This window comes from Centroberyx affinis, unplaced genomic scaffold, assembly GCF_046629955.1.
Source record: "Centroberyx affinis isolate AG114_WGS23_722 - 3 ecotype Tasmania unplaced genomic scaffold, CSIRO-AGI_Caff_v1 ptg000108l_1, whole genome shotgun sequence".
In the NCBI taxonomy this organism is placed as follows: domain Eukaryota; kingdom Metazoa; phylum Chordata; class Actinopteri; order Beryciformes; family Berycidae; genus Centroberyx; species Centroberyx affinis.
Genome location: NW_027278810.1, coordinates 1007673 through 1032855, shown reverse-complemented (window position 1 = coordinate 1032855; position 25183 = coordinate 1007673). Strand labels below are relative to the sequence as shown.

Sequence of the window (25183 nt, the reverse complement as noted above, 5' to 3'; positions counted from 1 at the left end):
TGCTGCTATTGCAGCATTTTGAATGCCAACTACCATAAAACACCAAGAAGAAGAATGAACACAATTTGCTACATGCATTCCTATGGTTTTACAGCTAATACTATCCGCACGGTGTTCTTTTCTTTGAGTGCTCTTTGCTTGAACTTGTCAAGCTGCTACTTGATCTAGTAAATCTTGTGGGTGGGGCAAGAGAGAAATTTCCTGCAGTATATCTTGCTCAAGACCCAGATTGATAGGCTCGTCCCACCTCTTCTGACAGTAATGCTGAAATCACAAGCCTGAGCCCTGGCTCTACCCAGGTGGACGCGGTGATAACGGGCATACATTAGAACAATTTCAAAATGTCACATTACATCACTTTAAAAGAGGAGGATGTGTCAAGTGTAGGAGTTGTAAAATGACCATATGAGGAATTGCTCAACAGGATATCCTCCTTCAACGGCACTTTCTCTTTTATTCCCATTGTTTATCCTGAGCTACTTGGTGAGACGGTAACAGTCTTGTAAAATCCCTGTAATATCCTTGTAAAGCTGCATTTTTACCACGCATTGATTCGCTATTTGCAAGAAGAGTCATCAAGCTTTCCTGTCTTCATGCAACGTGTACCAGTGTCCATTTTCTGCAGAAAAGTTGTAGAAGTTTGTAGTGTCTTGTCTGAAATGGCGTCATTTGGTAGCTGTTGCTGGATTTTATGAGAATCACTTTTCACACTTTTCACCAGCATTTTGGGTGTTACATAAATTGCAACAGATCACCATTGTTGTCTGTGGACCTGCAGGGGCAATTGGTAAACATAATGAAAAGTCTGTTTATCTGTTTATTTAATCTGTTTTTAGTTTCACCTCATTTTGATCAATATGTGCTATATTGAGGGATATTATCCTTCTAAATTTGCAGAACCATATTCAAGCACTGGATTAGGTGAGGCAAACATCCTGCACACTGTTGATGATCGACAGTAGCAGCCCTTCATTTTGCATGATGCAAATATAATATGACTTGATGAAATTCCTCTCTATCAAAATCTCAATGATTTACTTAAAGGAAAATGGGAAAAGTGGGATTCATATTTCTAAAGTGAGGAATGTCAGAATAGTATGTATAATACAATGTATAATGTGATTCTATACTTACTACAATATTTGATAAGTTTCCAATGGCTGCAAAGAGATTTTTGGCTGACACATAGATGACTCTCCTGGGGTCAGGGGTCAAGAGATTAAAACTGATAATTGTAATAGATAAATACTGTTCCTTAGATACGGTTTCTCAAAATATTAATCTGACTAACAGCTTCAAGCGCTTTCACCAGGAAAATTTACGGGGACTGTTATTGGCATTTCACTTATTGGCATCGTATCGACTAGTTCAAAAGTTCACATCCAGTCCAGATTCTGGGAATGTTGTGCAAGGCTTCACAGACGTCAAAAAAAATTGCGCCAAGGTTAAGACTTTTATATGAAAACAAACATTACAATGAAGGATAGGCAAATCTCATTGACTTGATAAATTGGCACATCACTGTAGCAAAACAACTTGGGAGTTGAGGAGTTGTTAAATTAAAGCCAACTTCAGTCACAACATTTTAACTGCACAGGTCACAATGCACTTTCCACAGATTAGTAGCGTGCAATGGAGTCACGCATGGACAGAGTGAGAGTAGATTCACGTGTCAGATCACACCGTCTCCACTGTGTTATTTATATGGTATAGCAGTCTTTCAGCCCCACCTCTCTTTACAGTAACATGGGTGATGGAAACACACACACTCACAGGAAGTATGCTAACTGTAGCCTGTTATCCAGTTTCTCACTGAAGGTATTTGGTTAGCCTACTGTATGTAACCCATACGCATAAATGGAACAATGTGCATAATGAAACAATGACAATATATGTTACATATCACACTATAAATGATCTTTGGTAGCAACATACATTCCTGGTGAATATGATGAGCATTGTTAATACTGTAGTTACAAATAAAACAATTATAATTACTTGTCCAAAGTTAATTTCTGGTGTCTTTGTATGAAACAAACAATACATTGAAGGGTTTCTCAAATAATCTGTAATACTAATCTTACTGCCTCTTGTAATGCATTCAGCTTGACTAATGTCAGGCACTTTCATCTTCAACTCATTTAGGATCGTCAGCCACTTACTGTCACAGCAGTTGAAACAATTCCCACTAATATACATGATATCGAGGTGTACAGATAGATCCCTAACCAAAGAATGGTTTAAAGACACGAAAGCATTACTTCTTATGTCGATTTCTCTAAGAGGAGAACAACTTAAACTGCTGGGTATGACATGGAGACGGTTGTTTGAGATGTTCAGCTGAGTTAAGGCTGGCATGCAGGGTAAAGACAGATCCGAGCTGCTCATGTTGATTTCACTCATCATCAGCGACTGAAGACTCCTCTGCACACCCTCTAGTGCGCCCACTTGCATTACCATGTCTGAATTTCTTGCAAGGTTAAGGGAAACCAAAGAGGTTTTCTCAAATGTGTTTGGATGAAGCATCTTTATACCATTTTCTTTGAGGTTGAGGTGTTTAAGAGTCCTTATTTCCCCAAAGGCAACACAAGACGTATTAGGATTTAGGATTTGCAGTTCTGAATGGTCCATGGCTGCGCAGGGTTTCACTGAATTCTCCTGTAGATTCAATGTCTCTAGCTGTGTGAGAGACTCAAGAAAGTGGGGAGAAATATTTAGAAGTCCATTGCTTTGCAGGTCAAGGTACTTTAAGGAAGGAAAGAAAAGCTGGTGATGGTGTCCCAATGGGCTATCATTTGTACTATTACAGATGATGTTTTGCAGACAATTATAACTTAAGTTCAATGTTTCCAAAGACGAGAGAAGGCTCAAAGTTTCCAGTGGGAAAGACCTGAAGTGGTTGTAGCTCAGGTCAATGTAAACCAATGGCATCAGCCCCCAGTTTGAGTGTATATTTTTTGTGTTGTCTTCCTCCCTTATAATGTCTTTATAAAGAGAGTTGACCTCTGATATCATTGTCGTCTCTGAATTCAAGGTACCAACCATATTATTCTGTAAATAAAGATATTTCAAACAACTGATCTTTGGAACAATTGGGAAATAAATGAGTCTGTTGAAACTCAGATCAAGGATTTCAAGCCTGTACAACTTGTCATCTTCTTGTGTAACAAAGAACTCGATTGAATTTCGACTGAGATTCAAATATTTAACTTGATGTAATTTAAAATCACAGATGTGAGCCAGATTATTTTTGGCCAAGTTTAGCGTCTCTAATCTGCTCAGAGGTTCAAATGTCCCCTGCTCTATATCTGTTATCAGGTTATCATCAATACTAATGGCCCTCAAGCCCTTGCTCTCTTTGAACAAGTTGTGCGTGAGTCTTGTTAAGCCATTACCAGTCATCTTAAGTTGATCAAGAGAAGATTTGTTTCGAAGGTACAGTTCCACTGCATCATCATTCAAACTGTTCATTGATATGTCCAAACTCTTCAGTCTACTGATGGATTGGAGGGCTTTGCTGTTACTGCCAAGGTTGTTGTTCAGCGCATTTCTGGACAAATTCAACTCTTCAAGTTGAGCCAGGTTTTCAAAAGCCCCTTCGGAGATGAGATCCAGCTGGTTGCAACTCAGGTCCAGCTGCTCCAAGTATGGCAGACCAAGTGTGTGCAACTGTCTGATGAAGTTATTGGACAGGTCCAGTCTTCTAAGCCTCGTATCCAAATTCACAGGAATAGAATAGAGGTTCTGGTTGTGCCAGGACTGCTCCTTGAAATGAAAGGAGAATGAATGATTAAGAGTGAACCAAGGAAACCACAGTTAAGCACCCTTAGTAGTTGACAAGTTCACCCAAAACCAGCAAAGGTGCACCTCTAGAGACTACAGCTGTTTGAATACATTGCAATGATTTTACAATGTATTAAAAAGGTTCAGTTTGAACCTACCTTTGGATCATTATATGGCACGCAAAGGTCATGGCCGAGTGACCAGAGTAATAGGAGATTAGAGAGTGTGTGTCTGAGCATTCTCCCTCTGCTGCTTCTGCTGTTGTTATACTGTACCACTACTGTTGTCAGAGCCCGCATTCACACACACCCTCTTATAGCCGTGCTTCATAAAAAAAGAGAAAAGGGAAAACAGCTGTGGACACCAGATAGGCATTGTGGACACTATATTTACACAATAAAGACATTACCATGACAAGCACTTTCCAAAAAAACGGTTTTAGAAAGTACCTTCTGAGTTGGGGAAATACAGTCTTTTAATCAAACGTCATCACATATGTTTTAATTGTAACACATCAGACAAATATACAAACTTAATACTGGTTATTTAAGGAAAGTCCATTTGGGAAATGTAATGTTTTGTACAAAGGCAAATTATCCCATATATAACAACTTTAATTATACCACGATATCTGTTTTATGTCAACTGGAAAACACCTCGGCTACACAATATGAATTTATACCTTTGTTTGTTCCTGCCATAGTCTTAGGAAAACGGAAACCATTCTAAAATAGGCAAGAGGAACAAATAAACAGACAGTGTGGCGGTGGAGGGAAGCCCCCAGCAAGGTATAAAGAGACACGCAGAAATAGACTGTGATGAAAGGAGGTGGCAGCGCACATAAACAATGTTAGGAGGACAAGGCCATGAGGAGTAACCTGAAAGATACACATTATAACTGGGCTTTTATACAAAATGATTTCAAAAGTAGCTGTCTTCTGAAGACTGATGGCTGGACAGTTCATTTAGAAAAATCACTGAGCCGGATGACAGTCACCAAGACACGGTAGACTGCTGTCACTCGTCTCTCTATCTGCGTCCCCTCAGACAGCTTGGTGTCAGCTGCCTACATCCTGCCACAACGAGCTGCGTCCTTATCGTTTTCATACCGCCTTGTTTCAGTTCAGCTGCATGACACCAAAAAAGGTTGAGTGTGCGTCCATGGAGATCACGTCTTGAGGTTGATTTAGCATCACCAGCTCTAGCTCGTCCTCCTGGTTCAGCTTCACTGTGCCTGAGACAGAGGATTCATGTCATTCAAATAGAGAGCATCAGGATTGACCACATGAAAGCTGCCCTTCAAATCCAACACATGAACAGGCAAAGCTAATTATTTGAAGAGGCCAGGATGTAGTACACTACCAGTCAAAAGTTTGGACACACCACATTTGTCTTTATTTTGACTATTTTCTGCATTTTAAAAGAATTATGCAGTAACCAAAAAAGTGTTAAACAAAACAAAACTATCATATATTTTAGATTCTTTAAAGCAGCCGCCCTTTGCCTTGATGGACAGGCAAAGGCTTTGGAAAGAAATTCATACATAGGCATCAACTTCACTGTTTATATTTGTCTAAGAAACTAATTTCAAGCATTTAAGCAGAAGCATCAGATGTGTCCAAACTTTGGACTGTACTGCAGTGCCTGACTGACCTGCAGTGTAGCAGGTATTGACAGAAGTCTCCTGGGACATCTCTTGCAAGCAGCGCAAAAGCTCTGTTGATCTCATCCCTGATTCAGTGGAACCCCAGCTGCGAACGATGTGGCCCATAATGGCGCCGGAGCTTTCGAACAAAACCTGAGAATTAAGCGGAACATGAGCAGCATAGTTGGAACAAATCACAAGCAATATCAATTTAGTTATGCTTGAGAGTTATACTTCTAAAGTGACACAGTACTTGTCCAAACACCATGTAATAACCATCCTCTTGCACAACAATTCTGTTTCCCTTTGGTGAAATTGCATGTCCTTGCTGCACAGCAACAGTCCAAGGGATCACTGTTACATTTCCTATGGGGAAAGGCAAAATAGGCTTATGGCAGACATTACTAAAATAATGGCAGACATTACCATGCCAAAAGCCAAAGACTTGAATTTAGCTTTACCTCTTACGTATGGTTGTCTGTTAGTATTGGCTGTTAACTGCAGGAATGACTTTGGCACTGGTAAGGGAAAACAGACCTATAATTATTTTATTAACTTAAACTGTTTATGGTCTCACTACCAGATTAGATTTGAACTAATAGACACATTTTTATCTCTCAACAGACAAAACCCACCTCTACAGCCGCCCTGTTCCCGTTTAACTCTCCTAAAGGACAATCTCAGAAAATTCTTTTGAGTTTGTTGGAAAGCACTTGACTTTATGTCCTAAGAGAAAACAGAGCATTTAGATAACAATTATTATTGCAGTGCTATCCGAGTATTTGATAATGGCATAAATCTTAGTAGTACAATGTCCAAGATGACTCCATCCTGTATAATCAGTGACATACCTCCCTTGTTTTAGACATCTTGGCCATGCTCCCATCACTGACTCCCTCAGAACGTGGCTGATTTAATTGTAGAATTATGTCCCCTTGGAGTTTTCGAAAATCATTTTCTAAAACACTGGCTCTGTACAGCAGGAAAAGACTAAGACAAAACATAAATGCCGTTAGTGATAATAAAGTATTGTAAAGCATATTGAGACTTGGAGACTGGATGTCCTCAAGTTACTGAAAAGGGTGAGGTCACAGATCAGTTAACCCCCGGAAACTTGAAATGTTTCAAAATGAGTTTCTAAATGAGGAACTATCTCCTCCACTTCTCTCTCTCTACTTCTCAAGATGGAACTCATTTAGATTGTATGAAGATTACAGCCAAATTCGCAGTGTATTGTGAAACTCACAGTCTAAGTAAAAGCCGCATTTTAATATAGACAAAGGCTTCATTCAAAGGACATCATTTGTTCTTGTCAGTACTTCTGCCAATGGAGTCCAATATGAAAGAGAAGTTGTAACCTTTTAAATCAATACCACTGGCTGCAAAAACACCAAAGACAGACAAATGCTTTTAGACAGAAAATGAAACATTTTAATCCATCAATCAAATCCATTTACAAAAGTATATCCCATTTTATATACAATATGTACAGTGACATATAAACATAACTATCATTTTTCAACATGGATTCATTCATACGGTAACTAAACAATAGCATTGTAACAAAACATATCACTCTGATATTCTGCAGGGATGCTGTAGTGCAAATGTGCGCAAATATATAGTGCTGTTGTCCCGTGAATACCTTATAACTCCAGTTTTGATGGATTGTCTTTGCTATGCTTGGATAACTTTGTACTTGCACTGTAACTTTGCACTGAAGGTTTACATGATTTTGTATATTCTACGTCATTTTTATGACCCAGGGGTCTATGGAACTGAAACCCCCTTTTTAAACCGCATATTTAAAACCCCTTAGATAATTTTAAAAAGGCATGGTATACAATCTGAAGGTACAATGTTGTTTTTCTTAGTGTCTGAATAGCTGATGTGTTTGGAGATACAAGATTATCATTCAACAGCACTTAAAAGTACGTAAATATTAAGTATCTGTCAGCGCAGTGTCCTTCCTTGATATAAAGAGAGATGCTGTCTATGTGTTGAAACAAAGTCATGACTATAAATAAGAACGCTTGACTGATGAGAAAAAGGACATTTGGCTCATCAAGGCTTGTCATTTTGCACAGAATCTATGTCACAGGAAGCATAACAGTCTATATTGTCCTTTCAAATACAGAACTGTGAAAGTGAACCAACGTCACAAACAGGCTTCCTCAAATTTTATCAACAGAAGGCTTACAGTATCTTCTGAACAGGGTCTCAAAGGGCAAGGCTTTAGCTAGAAGTTGCTTCTAAACACAGATCTAATCAATTTATCAATCCTTGCAGCAACTACTGGCAGGGTGAAAAGACAGTATGACTCTGGACTGATGTGGCCATCATGAGCAACTTCTGTTTAGTACTCTGAACAGGGTCGGTGGCTGTGTAGTGATCAGTTGTGTCCAGCAGATGGAGCATCTCCAAGTCTGACACTTCCCAGGAATGTGGTGTGGTTGGTCATGCTGATGAGCGTGTCCTCATACACCATGCGTATGGAGATCCTCTGGCCGGCGCGCAGCAGGCTTACCCCAGCCGTGTAGCAGGTGTTGAACTTACGCTGGCCCGTCTCGATGCTGCAGGTGCAGCGGAGGAACGGAGTGGAGTCCACCATCACCTCATAGCTGGCAATGTCGGTGAAGTTGAGGTAGTACACCTGGTGGGAAGGGAAGACATAAAATACGCAAGACTGAGAAGGGCAGTCGATACAACTCTTAAAGGCTTATTCAGAGGTGAAACGGTTTCAAATAACGAGGGTTTGAGTTATAGAAGTTCACATTCAGCCATGAGGAGAGGGAAAAGAAATATTTTAGTGTGTGCTGCACTGTAACGCATTATGCCAGACGTTACGGACGAGCAAAGCCAACACAGATTTTTATGAGCTACACTACAGAATAACTGACAGTTCTGTACATTTTGAACTGTAAAGTATAAGAGTTAGGTCAAGGACCGTACTCACTTCTACCTGACTATATATGAAGTAGACACCATCCATCAGCACCTCCAGCTCTCCAGAGCGAGAGTGCATCTTAAACACACGGTGGTGGATGGACACCATCTTCCAGTTCCTCAGGACGCCTTCAGACAGATCTAAACATCATGAGAAACAAGAGGAAAAACGTCAGCAAAAACACTTTTCAGCTGTGTTTATTTTAACTACAACCAGGGCTCATCCCTCTGCTGTGTGTGCAACATGAGCCTGGTAATGACACTAACTATAGCTGAACATGGATAGAAGGATAGAAGACCCACCTTCCCTCACTTGGATGGTTGTTTCCTGCCCCTGCAGATGAACCACTGCTGGCTGAAAAACATACAGTAGATCCATGGTGACTAATTTCGATACAACACATGAGAACAGCTCTGTTCCATTAGGGATTCAATGTAGGATACAATTAGATTTCAATATGTGACATACGATACCTGGAATTCCCTTGCTTTAGTCTTATCAGCAGCCCCTGCAACAAGAAAGAGACATGATCAAATGCTGGCCAACAACGCTGCCGAAGAACAAAGAAGAGACGATAGTTAAAACAAAACAAACAATGACATAGTTTAAAGATGGATCACTGCTATCCCACACAATGTTTGACATCCTGCACTAAAATCATTTCATGTGAAGGCAGTGAGTTCATTGATTTTGACAACTTGAGCTCTCTTGTAGTGTGGGAATACTCCGACATGCGGAGAAAGACTGTGCTGTAAGTGTTAGACAGGCCCTCAATCTAAGAACAAATCTCTCTCAGCCCGTGGATGTTTTCAAGTACTCTGGCTTGTAGCACCGGGCTTGGCTGCATCGCGGAGCATATCATATGTATTTTGTATAAACAGAGCTTTATACCTGCTGGACCCTGAAGGCCCGGAGGCCCCTGAGGGCCGGGGGGTCCAGGCGGTCCCGCTGGCCCCACAGCATTGCTCCCAGGAATGCCGGGGATTCCTGGGATGCCCGGTGGCCCCTGTGGGCCAGGGGGACCTGGGGGACCAGGAGGGCCTTGTGCACCTGGAGACCTTTTCCTCCCTGGGAAGACAGAGAGCAAGATGGTTGGCAGTCGAAAAGCACAAGCGCATTCAAAAGGTTAATCTTTTGACAGTTTTTGACTGTAAATTCTGATACAGGAAAGGCGAGAGGGTAAGTGAGAATTCTGTGCAGCATTCTTTCATTTTCCTGGAGGATAGAATCAGGAAAATTGAATGCTTATCATTCACTTTGAGCCAAGATGGTTATTGGATTGCGATATTGGATGACATCTTAGGGATACTGCCAGAAAGCAGAAAGCAAAAAGCAGCAGTCAGCGGTCTAATCAATGAAAAAGATAACTGAAATTTAGGCTGCATTTTGTATTACCTTTTTTCTTCTCTTTCCTTCTTTCCTTTCCAGTTGATTCTGAAAGAAACAAAAACAGTGTGATTAAGCTTGAAATGGTCTTCTGAACAATTATCATCTCAGATAACATCTAGAGTATCCAGCTCATTCCGTGTAGGTATACTAAATAGGCTAAAATAACAGATTCAGATGTTCTGCAATGAGCAATTGAGTGGAGGTATGTCAGTCTGCGGTATCTTCTAGTGTAGTAATTTGTAAGTGTGGTTTCACCTCCTCTGTATGAACAAGTGCCTTAAGCATTCACAGGCAGTGGAACTGGAGAAGATCATTAGAGAGATACTTTATCCTGCCAAAATCCTTTTCTTTGAATTAAGCCCAGATGGGGAATGCAGATGAAAGTGTGTGTACATGTGTGTGTGCATGTGTTTGTGTGTGTCTCGCCTTTACAACCATGTGTATGTGTGTGCGTGCATGGATGTTGGTGGGGCATCCATGTCAATGCTTGAAAGAAAATGCACTTGTGTGCATCTGCGTGTGTGTTTGTGTGTGTATGTGTGTGGGGCTATGTGCGCAGCTGAAGAATCCTTTTCAAAAAGCCGTCTCGCTGCTCTTGTGTTTACCATGTCATTACAACTACAAAGGCCATTTAACCTTAAAACCTCACAGTTTGAGTCCCCCTCAAACATATGGCCAGTGTTTCTCCTCTGGCTAAATGACTGGATGCATCCGCATGGATTTCTCTTAACGAGCAGCCCTATCTGGAATCTGGTGCCCGTTAGGAGTGCCGAGAACGCACACATACACACACATGCACGCACATGCATGCACGCGCAAACACAACACACACACACACACTCACACACAAAACACACATCTAAGGCTGAGATTACAAAAGCCTTTGTCTGTGTGCTGAGAGCAGAGGAGAGACCTGGGAATGATTAGTGTTTAGAGGCTCGGGACTTTACTGATTTATGTAGAAAGTCTCAAAGGTGAGTTTTTTCTTCTAATTTAAACACAATCACTAAACTCCCCCCCCCCCCACCCCACCCCAACCCCCCACCCCCCCAAGTATTCAGTGTCACGCCACAGACATTGGAATGCCTTGTGATCATGCTGCACTTGTTGCACTCAGACATGGGACTTCAAAGGCTTGCTTTTTTATTTGCATAGCTCACATTCTAAACAAAAACTACAAAAGCAAATTCAAGCATATTGACCATATGGTTTTCTGTTGAGCTATTGATTGTGATAAATCAAATCAATGAAATTAATGAAAGACATCAAAGTCTCGGAGCTGATAAACTCCTTTTAAAACCGGCCACCTGGTTTCCCAAAATGACTGCTTGTTCCATGAAATGATTAATTCATGTCTATGTTCTGATGGTTCGGGCTGGAGCGATAACACAGTTGGGTTCCAAAGTCTATATCTGCTCGGTTAACAGATACAAAAGATATTTCAGGGATCTGATATTATTTTGAGACGGGGGAAATCAACACAGGCTTCGCTGTCTGTTTCAAATTGGTGAAACCCTCCCAAACTCTGTTTTCCTTGTTTGCTATCCAAGTAATAATCAATCCCATTCCATTTAATCCCTTGCTCTATAAACTCAGCAACATTATGTGGTGGAGCTGCTTTGTTAAGTAAGCACTAAGCAGTAAAAAATCAATTCCACAAAAAGTGAGAAACCATTAACAAACTGTTTTCAAAATTTAAGAGCCTTAAGCCCACCATAAGGCTGGTATTTACATTGTACCAAATCCCCTCCAAACAAACAAGGGTTAGAGAAACCATTGCTGAAGTGTTATTGTAGGATCAGACCATTTTGAATTGATCTCTAAATAAACACAGAAACAACACTGATACAGGTGCACCGGCGGAGAGCAATGATTACGCTTGCTTGTGGTTTTATGTGCCCACTCGAAGTCCTGAAGCTCTGAATTCTTTGACGAACACAGAGGGCCTATAGACTTTGTATAAAGACAGACACTCATTGAGGTTGTTCTGATATTGGATTTGAGGTTTGAGCTTTGGAGAAATGAAAGGAGAGTACCGTGAGGACTTGGAGACAGTGTGGCCAAGGTCTCATCACCAAGAGCACATGACATCCACATCAAGGTCTGATGACTAAGAACACATAACAGTGGTGAAAGGTGGTAAAAAAAAAAAAACAACCAAAAAAAAAAGCCCATACCCGAGTCTGGCTGTTTGCTCGGGCTCCTTTTCGCTCGTTGAGTTATGCCCCTGCTATCCTCTGTGGCGTGGAAGTCGCTATGTCTGTGGAGTAACTTCTCCTGGTGAAAGACAAAAGAAAACAATAGTTTGAGAGTATGGAAAAATTCTTTCTTTTTTCCCCCACAAAATCCAAGAGCGAGCATGGGGCCCACTCTTTACACAGAGGCTTTTTTTTTTTTTTTACATTTATAGTCGAGATATATAGAGAGATCACCTTTAATTAATTATTGTGTGCAACAAAGAAAAGAAATAAGTGATACGACGTTTTGAGAGTGAGACCCATGTTACAAGTGCTCTTTTCTATTCTTGGGGTATAATGTTTGCACAAAGACAACTTGGGGCATTTGAAAAACTGTGAGACCCTGCCAGCCAGCACACTCATTCGTGGCCAAGTCATTGTCTGTCCCATTGGGGCTGTAACCCATCCTGTAACCCAAGTCACTTTTGTCTGTGTTTCTGCCGCTTGAGACAGTCACCTGGACACGACTGCTCTAAAATTCACCTTTTTATACAAAAGGAGGACATGAATTGTGGTTAATCTGAGAGCAATACCCATTCATATGGCACCTGGTTCCAGCCCTATTCAGAAGTGGCATGAATAAGCTAAAAAATGGAGCTGAAGAAAGGATCTGATGTAGCTGGTCTGAGCTCATCCCTAAAAACAGGAAAGGCTATGCTACAGCGGTGGGATGTTCCCATGGGTGAGTGACTGGCGGGACAAACCGCATGCCTGTGTTCTTATATGACTAGTTATGGTCGACCTACATTCACATGAACTCTGTAGGACGTCCTGACCTGACTGTAACCGCCCAGCACTTATTCAAACATGACCAGCTCCGACAATAAAATGTCCCTCCTAAGGATTCAGAGTTCCTAAATGCAGATTGTGCTATTGTTCAAAGTCACATTCTGTTAGAGAGCCAGTGTGTGATCACATCTTTGAAGGATTCCCAGAACCAGGCAGACAAAGAAACTCTGCACTGGTAACACAACAAGACCACCCAAAGCCTTCTTTTCGTCAAGCCTCGCAGCCTAAGAGATCACTGTCGGTCACACTTTGGAGTGTCAGAGTAAAAAATGGTAAGAAGTGCAGGCATAAAGGCTGTCATTGGCTGAGGACAAATAGGCGTATAACTGGTATTGTGGTGGACATCTGCTAGGAGTTTGTGTAATTGACATCTCCCAAGCAGTGACACGCGCAGCACCTTAGCACGGATCAAATAATGATAAATAATGATGTATCATTTAATCTTATTTCTAGGAACGAATCAGGCATACAAGCTTGCTGACAGGCACTTTCACCTCTTATTTCCATGTGGGCCTAACCCAATTGGGTACTAAATGACATATTCCACGTTTCCATCTGTGACACTCGAGTAAACATAGTAGTTAAACCCCACGGCAAGAAAACAGATCATTCTACTGAATGCGGCATGAACTCTCCATGGCTCTTTGTGTGGTTTCAGGCAGAGCCACTGAAAGACTGTAGGAAGGCAGACAGGAAAAGTTATGTTTCGGGTCTTTTCTATACCTCGACTCAGATGTGGAACCCCCCAGAGTGGGATGAGCTGTATCATGTCAAACACCTCCCCCCGCCTGTGTCGGGCAAGCTGAGAGTAGTTAAAGTCCACATCCCTGACCAGCTGCCAACCATGTCTGACCTTATAAGCACGGGAATTCCAGCCTGATGGAGAACTATGTGTTGGAATGGTTTATCGACACACAGGCCTCCAGATGTTCCCGCGAGCAGCGACGTTTGCTGTTCATTTGGTGTGCAGGTGTCTCCACATCTCCACTCCAGCTGTTGGCATATAGGGGGCTTTTACCCCTCAAAGGATTCTGGGTGTATGTTCAGGCATATGGCATTACACTTTCGTCTGTTCTGACAGCCAAACATGATTCCAACAGCCAATTTCTGGCCTAAGATTAAGCTCCATCGGAACGACAAAAAACAAACAAACAATCTGCTAGGCTACTACCAAACGGGTTCGCTCTGTGTTTTAGAAAACATGAGATGGAGGCTCACAGATTAAAAGAAAGTCAGTTACTTCTATTATAGGAGTGCCTATGAGAAAGGATTGTGTTTGCTTCATTTCACTTCATTACAGCATTTACAGCCTTCATACCCTTCAAAGGCATGCAGAGTTACAGTAAATCAGGATGACAACGTGTTGGTATGTATGCCAAGTGCCAACTATTGAGTAAACCATTCTTTTTCAGCACAAGGGAAAAAATGCTATTAATTAGAGGGCTTTCAAATCTTCAAAGTGCGGGGGGTGCTGTTGCACACAGAGGACGCGCTTCCCTGTAGCTCCATGAGGATATGACTAAATTTCAGTCACTCCAGGGATGTGTAATTTTGCGATCACAAGATTTCCCCCCCCATATTAACAGTTCTTTGCAAACATACATATATACATATACATACATATATATACATACACACACTATATATATATATATATATATATATATACACACACATACATATATATATATATACATACATATACATATATACACACACACACATATATATATATATACACACAAATATATATATATATATATGTATATAAATCCCCTCACATTGTTTAAGTTTCAGACTAGTTAATAAAGTACTACCTCTAGCATATTTATTTGGAAATGATGTCTTCAATAAAGTTTTTAGCTCACATTTTTTCACTCACAAATACATACAGAAGCTCTGGCTGTAAAATGCCACAAAGTCTTGGACTGGGCCTGAAATGTAGCCACTAACCAGCTGGTGAGAGAATGTGAGGTTTCAGAGTTGAGGAGGTAAAGGTGAGTTGAGGGCCGGTGGGTGCAGCTACCAGATGAAGTCTGGCGAGCCGCTGGCTGCCCATCACTGATCTAATGGCATTACTAACTTCAATGGCATGCATACTGTCGAGAACTAAAAAGATTTATAATACTCTTGTGATCCACACGTCCAGCTGGAACAATGACAGTTTCTTTGTGTTGCTGTTTTCTTCTTAAATAGCACGAGAGGCGCGTCCGTACCTCAGTCGACATCGGGAGCTCGTCTCTCTGGAAGGCCAGGGTGATTTCCATGGGCCATCGTCAGCGAGAGAAAGCTGTGGAGCTCAACTTTGGGGAAATGTTGCCTGTCAGCAGCCGATCACATTTCCAATTGTTGCAACACTGCTGGCAAAGCTTGCTGTCCTAATGCTGTTAATGCCTTGACAATTTATTATTTTGTTAGGTCATTCCGACTCTGGGCTTAAAATCCTTTACTGGACTGCTCGTCTGCTAGACTATGCCATTTGTGTCTGCCAAGGAAATTCAATCTTGTATGGAGGAGGCTGCCATATCAAATCCCTGATGTTTTTGCGTCATCTGCCTTTTGCTTTTATCACACCTTTGCCCACGCTGATCAAACCCTGATATAAAAATAGTCTCCCTCCATCTGTGCATATGACACTGTTGTTATAACTGATCACGCACTGGTCACAATTAACTTAGATGTTGATGGGGGTGACAGCCCACCCCGGCGCCCCAGTGCACGAATGCTGCTGAGGACTTTGTGTCCCATCAAACTGCCTTTTTTTAATAGCTATTAACTAGACTCCAGATGTTTCAGCATCTGTTCTTTGTGAGACTTTGAAGGCATACATCAGAGGAGAAATTATTTCATATACTGGTTATAAGAAAAATATTAGGCTCAAGAAAATGATCTGAGCGAACACAGTTAATCACTCTGCTGAACGACGTCTATTTAGCTTTGTTCACCCAGGTTGGGTGAATGAGGGTTACGGTAACTGAGAGTGACACTTGCTCTTATTCAGGAATACCCAGCAACACACTCACACCTCTAACTTATAGTTACACACTCACACCTGGAAGTGTTTTTTTTACTGTTGGGAACCGCACAGACTGCTGGACAGCTGGGATTTACTGCCTTGCTCAAGGGCATATCAACTGTGGTTGTTGAGAGGAGAGATTGTTCATTCACTTCCCTTGCCCAGATCGTAAATGATCAAATCATCTGCTCTCATGCCAGGCAGCTAGGTGGATCTGAGTAAGTGTGAGATGTTTCCTAGATTTAGCAGCAGGTATAATCTGCCTAAATGATCCTATCTTTAAGAGAACACTGGTACCTAATCTTTAGCTGCAGGCCTCAACTGTTAAGATGAATATCCTACTAAAATGTTTCTATTTTTTTCCCAATGCATTATTGTCTGTCCTCCTGCTACGCTATTTGAGTCATTGTTGGGACAACTAGAGCATCTAGAAACTGTTTAAATGGCAGTGTGACCTGCAAAACACTAGTTTTAGTCCCAGAAACCGTGACTCCCATCTCCTTATCTGCCAGATGAAGCGGTGTTCATTCTCTCAGTTTTTGTCCTTATATTTTCTCACGTGAGACAAACTAGATAACAGAACTTCAAATAAAAAGGACTTGATATCTTATCTGCAGAAATGTAATGAAATGAAACTTTAAAGACATGCTGACAGATATTCAATATGCTGAAACCATTGTGAGAAAGCCATATGTTACATAAAATGTATGGGTGGCATTTTTCACATTTGGTTAGAAAGCATAAGCTGTTTTCTCTTACTTTCTTAGTCTCCCTCGCATCACTCCAACAACAACTCAACATACTAGTCAGCCACTCCCTTGTGCACAGAGAGATTATGAAAAATGATTAGAGGCTTGTAGTATTACAGCTTATATAGCCTAGACCTTTATCTGGGCGTTTTATCTACAATTGTTTACATGAGATCGGGTGTATGTATAAATTATCCCAATTTTCAGTATAAAAGCAAGACCTAGCCTTAATTGATCCACTTGTGTTTGTTTCTGTAAAAATGAGTGTAATGGCCGGAGCGCTACTAGACAAAAAAAAGATAAAAATGTGAATTACATGGATGTGACAAAGCAAAAGGCAAGATGAAAATGTCTAGAGCTTTTGTTGCCTAAAGCTAAACAAAAACTAAAACTGGATAAAAATCTAAGACTAAAACTACGGAACATTTTAATAAATAGATTAAACTAAATATGCTGGAAAAATTCATCACCAGGATGGGGTATTCTTTTCATGGTCAAACTGTGGCATCAAAACTTTTACAAGTCGAGGTCTATGCATTGAAAACACCTTTGCATCTTTCCACGAGCACTCAGAGAATTTCTCCCTTGGCAGGTATTTACAGATTCATACTTTTGTCCATGTTGTGAGCCAGTTCGCCAGTCTCTCCGAGGCCACACCTATTGGTTTATTAACAGAGCGTATACCCTCCATTACGTCATGATCTCTTATGAGCAAATGCAATTTTTGCATCACATAGGCTATCTGTTTAACACTAGAAGCTGTCTAAGAGGAGGATAAAGCCACACGTTATCACGGTCGATTTGGCTACGCATTGACCGACCCAGTGGAAACTAGAGATCCCTTCACTGTACCCACGGCCAGAGCTGAACTTATTTGTGACAGATGCAGTTATACCCTGCTTCTACTCAGCCTCTCTCCCTCACATAATGTGGCTTTGTCCATCCTTGCAAACTCGTCGGCTATTTTTTAAACTGTGTCTGGGGCAGCTGAGATGCCAAATGAGCCTGCTGCCATTACAGAACTGTTTAGAAGACCCCCCCCACCCCCCACCCCTACCCCCTCCACCGCTCTGCCCCTCCCGAAATATAATGCTGAAGAGCTCAGTGCTCTCCCTCTCCAGGGATCAGAGACAGTAAGGGGATCTACTGCCAAATTAAATTAGGTGCGGAAAGCTTTCTTTGCATGCTGAGAGGCCACACCACCCAACCCATCTTTTTCAGAAAACAGCTCCACCACTATGCTGATTTAGTTAGTCACCGATACACCGATACTATATGATAGCCAAGCCTATGTGTTCCCTGTGTGGTATGTCTGATATGTAGCGTGTATGTTTGTTTGTTGCCATACCTATTTGTTTTCCTTTTCTTTGTTTTTAAATGTGTACTTTTCATATTCAGTTACTCTTGATTGTATACCTGCATATCACATCAAATCTCACTGATGCTTCTGAAGGGCCTTTGATGTTGACTTGTGTGAAAATTCCAATAAACAATGTTTAGGTCTATAAAAAAAAATTCTTCAAAGGAAATGTCTCAAAAGCTAACAAGTGCGGCCGCTACGTCCAAATGCCACATGCTCCTGTTTCTCCAACTATGTAAACTGTGGGATGTGTAATCAGAGTTGTTTAATGCAGACATCTGGCAGGGACAGCATCACAGCCCTGTTAAATATTTACAGCTGGGCCACAGTCTTTCACCTCATGAAGCATCACCATCTGGGTTGAATACCAGGCCCATCTCACTCTGGTTTAACCGGGGAAACCACTACTATCTAAAATAAGCTTAGCAAAAGACATAGTGAGGACTAAATGAATAGGCTTAGTTTGCCACTTATGAAAGGGAAATGTTAAAGAAGCAAACACAAATAATAAAACCGCTTAAGAATGGACCTGAGATCTGGATCTCTGGAATATTTGGTGAAGAGAAATCACTGCCTCCTAAATTACGTTAACTCCTTGGAGTGACTTTCAAGTTTAACAGCAGGATTTCACACAACTGAATGTCTCCAGTCCGGCCAAAGCCCCACATAGAGGATTATTTTCCCCCAAAAAGGTTACACAACCGATGACATATGAGCTAATTGAGCAAGGGATGCAAAGTTGAGACCTACACTTGGTCCCTTTGTACTGATGAAATTAGGGAGGGGGTGCAGTTGCCAAAGCCACAGACAACACAATGAACATTCAATCAGCCCGCTGCCAGAAAAGAAAACACATGTGAGACGAGGCTGGCCCTGCTCCAAGTACCAACTGCCCATCTAAGTCCTGATGAATTTACATCAGCCCTTGGGCTTTGCACCTGCTGGTGATCCAGTTAATTTTCCGTCCACCTGCTCCAGCACACTGACTGACCCCTCTCTGTGAATCCAGCTGGGCACCGAGCCTAACTTTTTTGCATCTCTCTCTCTCTCAGTTTGGGCACAGCTATGAAAACAAGACAAACGCGGTTATGTGTGTTTGGTAATAATAAAAAAATAACAAAAATAAAGCAATTTCTGAAGAAAAAGGAGCAGGTTCCCCCCCCCCCCCCCCACAGTAGCTAATTTTCTATGATGGAGTTAGCAAATTTTGGACTGTGCCTGCAACTTCCTTGAGTTGCCTCCTGGCTGTGGTTACCTGCACTGGCACAGGTAAGGAGACATTGGCCGGGTGACAGACTAAAAAAGCTTATACCTTTCTGCATCTGTGTCCAAGAGGCTGGCTCACGCACACACACACACACACACGGGAGCACTAATTCAAAAAACTATTTATCTGGAAACCGAGCTGGCAAAACTCATGACAGGCTACTGTAAAATAACTTGCCCAGAAACATGCCATAACAGAGCAGACACAAAACCTGACACCGCGATACGGAACAGGAGACCTGAACGGAGGTGAATGAACACGAACAGCCTCCCGTGTCAGGAATGAAAACAATGTCGCCTATATGGGACTCGGGGGGTCTGGAGAGACGTCTGGCGGCTGCCGTGTCCTGCTGCTTTTGATGTTGTTGTTGGGTTGTTGGTTTTTTTTTGTTGATGTGATGTTTTACCTCATGACCCTCTCCGCGGCTGCTGCTGGAGTCCACTCGCTGGTGACCGGGTGCGAACGCCGGGTCGGCCAGATCCGTTCCCCCCAGAGTCAACATCGAGTCCCTTTTCTGGTGGAATATTTCCTTTTTTACTTCAGACCGGAGATCCAAATAGCAGACGAGTGTGATAGCATGCAGAGACAGCGACAGCAGGAATAATCCCAGGAAGACAACACTGCTGCTCCTATTCTTGCACTTCTTGTTGCACGTGCACGGAGGTGGTCTGGGCATCACTTTGTCCGGGAAATCATCCCTAGAAGAACCATCGCATGCCATTATCGGATAGAGAGCAAGTCAGATGCTGTTTATCTCGGCATAATCAAGTCGTTTGTCTCGCTCGGGCCACGGCTATTCATTAACATAGAGACTCATAGGTGCAGCAGGTCGGTGCAAACTTCTTCGAGTATCTGTAGTAACAATGGAGACCCGCCTACGACGGCTGTGATTGGTCCAAGACAATTACGAGGCAGGCAATCCAGGCCAGAGGTTGGGCGGGCCAGGTGCGGTGTTTGAGCGACACCTAATGGACAAACCCGGTTTCTGCAAAAGCCTCTGAGAGCTGGTGGAAGATGGTGTGAGAATGATGTGCCCTTATACTTATCTGCCACTTCCCTTAACTGTGTTTTATGGTTAGTTTTGTAATTACTCGGCACTTTGGGGCACGACAGCACATCTCGTGTGAAGCCTCTTATCATTTATGTTTTCTTTTTTCCTATGTTATGTGGGTGTGGAGGGGATGGGAGGGGAGGGGAGGGGAGGGGAGGGGGTGGTCATTGATGTATTTTGTTTATGTATGTGTTTTATGTGTGAGGCATGCTATTTTTCATTGGTGTGCTTTGTTTGGCACTTTGTTTTGTTATGTGGGTGGTACAATGGCGGTGGCTCAGAGAGGGAGGTGGTCCTGTTTGTCATCTTCTGGCCTGCCAGTGAACTGAAGAGCGGGGGAATAAATCTCTAAAAAATATAGTAAATATTTCACAACACTGTCGCTGAGAATTTGGTGATTTCATCATATCATCAAAGAATGGAAAACCATTACAAATTGTGCCCTTATATAGAATACACACTTTAGATCAATATAATTAGATTTAATTACATCTGGACTCCGTCAAGCTCAACATTATGATAACAGGATGGGGAGAAAGTAATAGTCACACCGAGGGCAGTGCTGCTCTGTGTACAACAACATCACATTCTCTAAACACGTGTCAGTCAGTGGAAGTTGGGGAACAGTTTGACCTTTTGTTTCTGAGAGGCCAGCTGAGGACAACAACGCCTTAACAAGATTGAGTGTGACACTGTGGTTTCTCCATTTTCAGCATTCAAAGCCGACCTTAGTTGTGTTCTTTTCAGATGTAGACACTTTGATCTGTGAAGTAGGGAACCGGAGGTAGGCTGCGGATCTGGCTGTCCTTGAGCCACGGATGATGAAACCGGTACACTAAGCAGACCTGAAACTTGGGGCTTGATGGATCGCCCGCTCAGTCTGGTTTTCAGACAAGTGCCACAAAACATCAGTCTTTATTACTTTGGGACAAATCCTGACATTTGTGTGCACTTGACCTACAGAAAGGTACACTCCTTCATGATGTGAGCTCACGCTGACAGACAGTGAGTAATTGCTGCGTTTCACCTCGTATTGTGAGAAAATAATGAAGCAGAATGACTGTTGGAGATCACACAAAAGCGCCCTATTTCATCAGTTTCAGTTGATGCTTTCTGCAAGAAGTTGTTTACTGTAAGTAGATGAGGATCTATTACTACATAATTCTGTTCTTAGTGCCACTGCATCTCGGTTTGTGGTTCTGCACAGTGCAATCCTTTTTTTCTTCCCACTCATCTGCAGCAAAAGTGATTCCAGTCAGCTGCCACTGAAGGGCAGCATTGCCAAGCCATAAATCAATAATGCTGCATACCAGTGTCCTGTTGAACTTGGAACTCAGTGGGAACTAAAAAAAGACTCATGTTGGTAGGGTAATGCAATTTTAAATAACGTCTCATTATTTATATTCTGTATATTTCAGATATAGCTTTTCCCTGGACTATTGATCACAAATTAAGCACGCTCCCTCCTTTTCTCTCGGGAGGCTATTTCCCCATTGTTAGAAGGCGAGATACTGGAATCGAAGAGAGAAAGACATTCAAAGTAACCCTCACAGGGCCTGTGACTGAGGGCTCAGCCTAAGCATGTTTGCCACGGTTTTCATCCAAGCAGCAAACACAATGACTTTGAGAAGCAGACAGATTATAATGCAGGCCTGGAATAGTCAGCCACATACATTTCCTATAATTTGATCCATTCGGGTTTTCTTACATTTCTGAGTCAGTAGAGCGGAGGAATTGCTCCGGGCTATTTACTCTATCAAATTTCATTTCAGAGCTAAATCATTTGTCGCTATTTGTTCACGTTTGTGGGAAAGAGGGGGTCACATGGCCCTCAGGTAAAGGTCAAACTGAAAACAATGCCACTGTCTGAGTCACCTCCGTTTTCCCGGCCTTGTTTCAGGCAAACAAACCCAAGATCAACTTTAAAATGGGCGACAGTTAAACCACTATTGTTGTGATTATTTTTGGCCTCGAAAAAAGCCCAGGAATAATTCTTATAACGTCCCCCAGGCTCCAATGCACCGTTCTTAAACGGTGTGCCACTCTATCCTCTCTGAGCTTATAACAAGATTTAGAGGCTTTCCCTGCCAGATGATAGAGTTTGCAGAAGGAATAGGCGTTCTTACCGTTTACCATGGAGAGTTGAGTGGCAAGGCTGCCATTCGAATGCTCATAGCCTCGACAAAGTGTTGGGAAATCATTACCTGCCTGGTCAGAGGTCTCACCCGAAGAGGTCTTAAGAGCGGTCCTATCTGCCCCCCCCCACATCCATCTCTCCTTTCGTCACTCCCTTCTTTATGTCTCTACTACCTACTGCGGAAAGAGCATAATCAATGTAAAATGATTGACTTTCAATTGCCATTACAATGAAGAAGATATGAGCTGAAGGGGTATTTTATAGATAATAGGATAATACAATTACATGTTAGAGCAAATTGTTTTAGACCCACCCCCCTCATACATTACAGTCTCAGGAGTCAATGTTTCTGTGTTACATTACGAAGGTGTAACCTTGGCTAATTGATATGCTGTGGAATTTGGTGCCCTGCCTATAAATCTCCTGTAAATTGGACAGTGTCTCCCATTTCCCCTGAACAATGATTAATTCACTGTCATTGTTAGCGTCTGTCTTAAGTGTCCTTATCAAGATTGGAGAGCTCTCTGCCTCTCTTTTTGGACTTGGCTGCTTTTCTGCCGTCGTCCTGCTCTCTCTCTCCCCTGTCCCCTCGATTTGCTGACTGCAGCGTAGAAATGCTTTGGGGAAACTTAATTGATGTTTTATTCCACACAGAATTGGCACCGTTTAGTGGTCTTTTAGCCTGCGAAAGGTTGCTTGTGTGTGTGCGGTGTGTGTGTGTGTGTGTGTGTGTTCTCATAGCAACCAGATTCAGGGGATTCAGAGAACAGCACCATCTTAAACATTCACATATTAATGAACAGTTTTAATTGAGATGTTTACTAATTATATTCTGTCACAATCAACCCCTTGTTTTCTGAATGGGAAGCCTAGGGAATTGGGTTCTTCTTCTTCTGGTGGAGAATTAGAGGATCTAAAAGGTGGAAGCTCAGAACCAATGAGATATCACTTATCACTATTCATACGGATGACTAATGCAAGTTTGAGTGAGAAGGGGGGAAAAAAAACAGTGCAAAACTTCTACTTTTAAAGTTTTGTGTCGTCACTTGGGCTAAAAGTGCACTTCTATCTAAAGAGCCTGTCCCTAAAAGCAGATTTTCCAGTGCCAAGTTTTCACTGTTTAAGGTAATTTATTAAAAAGTGATGTTCTGCTGTGAAGGCTCTCTTTCTGCCTCGCCTCCAGCTCAGCAGTACTCCTCTGTGAGTAACCTTGTCTCTTACATTGCAGCGCCATCAGCGGAGACACGGTCCTGTAATTGTATTTATTAATGAAAAAGCAGAGGACCTGAGAGACGCACACGCGCACACACACACACACACACACACACACACTGTAAAGCTGAGGAAACCCCAGAGGAATACAATACGGCTGTTGCCCCGCCAGATCAACTACATAATGGGGATATCAACAGAATCCACACCTAGATTCATTAAAAGATTACATCCAGAGTTACTGCGGCTGTTGCCATTGTGTTCAAAATTATGAAATGACACTGAAGAGGATATCACCCCAAAGAATTTACAAGATAAGAATCAGAATACTTTGAGCCACTCTCTCTCCCAGTCAGTTTTTTTTTTCACACTTTGCTGCCAACTCCGCCATCGGAGGAATGTTTAGGTTTTGGATTTTTAGGCATCAAATTGCTCAGCAGCCCACAGTATAGTGATAGAGAGATGTTTTTTGGAATATGTTCTTGTAGACACTTGTATCTTGGATATGTTATATAGTCAGAGTCCAATAAAGAGGTGAAATATGAGTGAGATGCGTGTTATTTTATGAGGCTTTATATGTGCCAGTGCGGTGCTTTACGGCTTCTCTATTCCCTGGATGTTTTCCACAAAGCTTCTTTTTGAGGCTCGTGCTTCTCGGAGAGTGCAACCTCTGCCAGCTTCGATAAACAACAGCCCCCTGCCCACATCAGAGCCTCCGTGCCACACCAGCAGTGCGATCGACAGGTACAGCTGAGGTAAACTCGGAGGTAATCTTTCCTCCTCCCTGCCTCTCTCTCCGTGTCGCTCTCTCTTTGTTTACCTCTCTGTCTTTTGTGTTTCAATTGCTTATATTGTTCCCTGGTTGAGAGCGCCGCTTCATTTAGGAATCAATGTGTGTTTTGCGGCGGATTGCAGCATCATCCACTTGATCCTCCTACTTCTCTGAATCCTCAACCACATCATATTATAATAATCTAACACTCTCATATGTTTTTCCAACTTCCTAACCTTAGGAACCTGTGACTCTAACCTGTTTCATACACCACCTAACCTGCACTCTCTAATTTTTTTTCACTCTCACTCCCACTCTCACTCCATCTCACTCTTATTCTCAACTTAGATCCCTGCTTCCAGGAGAGACCGTTGCCCGGAAGAAAAATAACACAGTTTGCTCAGTTCAGCTGTTCATATTTTTTCCTTCATGGGGTGAATTCACCAGTGCACTACAAGATGAACGACTCCAGCCGTCTCTCTGGGAAATGGATGTAGTTAAACAACAGAATCACCCTTCCTCCAAACAGTTGAATGGACAGGCTAAAAAAAAAAAAAAAAAAAAGTGAATGGGAGGTGTGAAGAGGCCAACCGCCGAAAGTAATTGCTGTTGTGCTCACCGAGAGGAAGGCAAACAACTTACAAAAAAAGTTGTTTGCAGAATTGCAGCACACCATGAAAACAACATATCAAATTGCCCCAACAGAAGTGTCAGAGGTTCAGTTACCTCAAATGAACTCATTCCTTTTAAATCATGAATTCTGTGTTATTCTCACTCTCTTCCAACGCACACACCCTAACACATCCCACTGAGCACCAGACATGATTTC

At 42.1% G+C, this 25183-nt stretch overlaps 3 protein-coding genes across 4 annotated transcripts; all 3 read right to left on the bottom strand.

Moving 5' to 3' along the window:
* Window positions 1-1465: 1465 nt before the first annotated feature.
* On the bottom strand, window positions 1466-5008 carry LOC139648842 (transforming growth factor beta activator LRRC32-like). The gene is made up of 3 exons (XM_071525081.1): window positions 4893-5008; window positions 3942-4107; window positions 1466-3765 (listed from the first exon to the last, which is right to left on the bottom strand). The coding sequence occupies exons 2-3, from the start codon at window positions 4080-4082 to the stop codon at window positions 1903-1905; spliced, it is 2004 nt and encodes a 667-aa protein (XP_071381182.1). The 5' UTR covers window positions 4083-4107; window positions 4893-5008; the 3' UTR covers window positions 1466-1902.
* On the bottom strand, window positions 4130-6496 carry LOC139648852 (tumor necrosis factor ligand superfamily member 13B-like). Its single transcript, XM_071525093.1, has 6 exons — window positions 6280-6496; window positions 6064-6154; window positions 5890-5946; window positions 5682-5794; window positions 5437-5581; window positions 4130-5017 (listed from the first exon to the last, which is right to left on the bottom strand). Exons 1-6 carry the CDS (start codon window positions 6466-6468, stop codon window positions 4902-4904), a joined length of 711 nt encoding a protein of 236 aa, XP_071381194.1. The 5' UTR covers window positions 6469-6496; the 3' UTR covers window positions 4130-4901.
* Window positions 6497-6882: 386 nt separating this feature from the next.
* On the bottom strand, window positions 6883-19986 carry eda (ectodysplasin A). 2 transcript variants are annotated; one of them, XM_071525281.1, is made up of 8 exons: window positions 19589-19986; window positions 11942-12041; window positions 9771-9809; window positions 9267-9443; window positions 8849-8883; window positions 8678-8729; window positions 8385-8515; window positions 6883-8081 (listed from the first exon to the last, which is right to left on the bottom strand). In XM_071525281.1, the coding sequence occupies exons 1-8, from the start codon at window positions 19901-19903 to the stop codon at window positions 7821-7823; spliced, it is 1110 nt and encodes a 369-aa protein (XP_071381382.1). In that variant the 5' UTR covers window positions 19904-19986; the 3' UTR covers window positions 6883-7820. The 2 variants fall into 2 exon arrangements, with proteins under 2 accessions (XP_071381382.1, XP_071381390.1); XM_071525289.1 differs by having other exon boundaries at window positions 8391-8515.
* Between the last annotated feature and the right edge of the window lie 5197 nt (window positions 19987-25183).

Excerpts from the sequence above, each read along its gene's own strand:
- LOC139648842 (XM_071525081.1), bottom strand. The coding sequence starts at position 4,082 with ATGCGGGCTCTGACAACAGTAGTGGTACAGTATAACAACAGCAGAAGC. Across the intron at positions 3,766-3,941 it reads TGCCATATAATGATCCAAAG|GAGCAGTCCTGGCACAACCA; the intron begins GTAGGTTCAAAC and ends TTTCATTTCAAG.
- LOC139648852 (XM_071525093.1), bottom strand. The coding sequence starts at position 6,468 with ATGCTTTACAATACTTTATTATCACTAACGGCATTTATGTTTTGTCTT. Across the intron at positions 6,155-6,279 it reads AGATGTCTAAAACAAGGGAG|GACATAAAGTCAAGTGCTTT; the intron begins GTATGTCACTGA and ends GTTTTCTCTTAG. Across the intron at positions 5,795-5,889 it reads CAGACAACCATACGTAAGAG|GAAATGTAACAGTGATCCCT; the intron begins GTAAAGCTAAAT and ends CTTTCCCCATAG.
- eda (XM_071525281.1), bottom strand. The coding sequence starts at position 19,903 with ATGGCATGCGATGGTTCTTCTAGGGATGATTTCCCGGACAAAGTGATG. Across the intron at positions 8,730-8,848 it reads CTAAAGCAAGGGAATTCCAG|CCAGCAGTGGTTCATCTGCA; the intron begins GTATCGTATGTC and ends TATGTTTTTCAG. Across the intron at positions 8,082-8,384 it reads TCATATATAGTCAGGTAGAA|GTGTACTACCTCAACTTCAC; the intron begins GTGAGTACGGTC and ends CCTTCCCACCAG.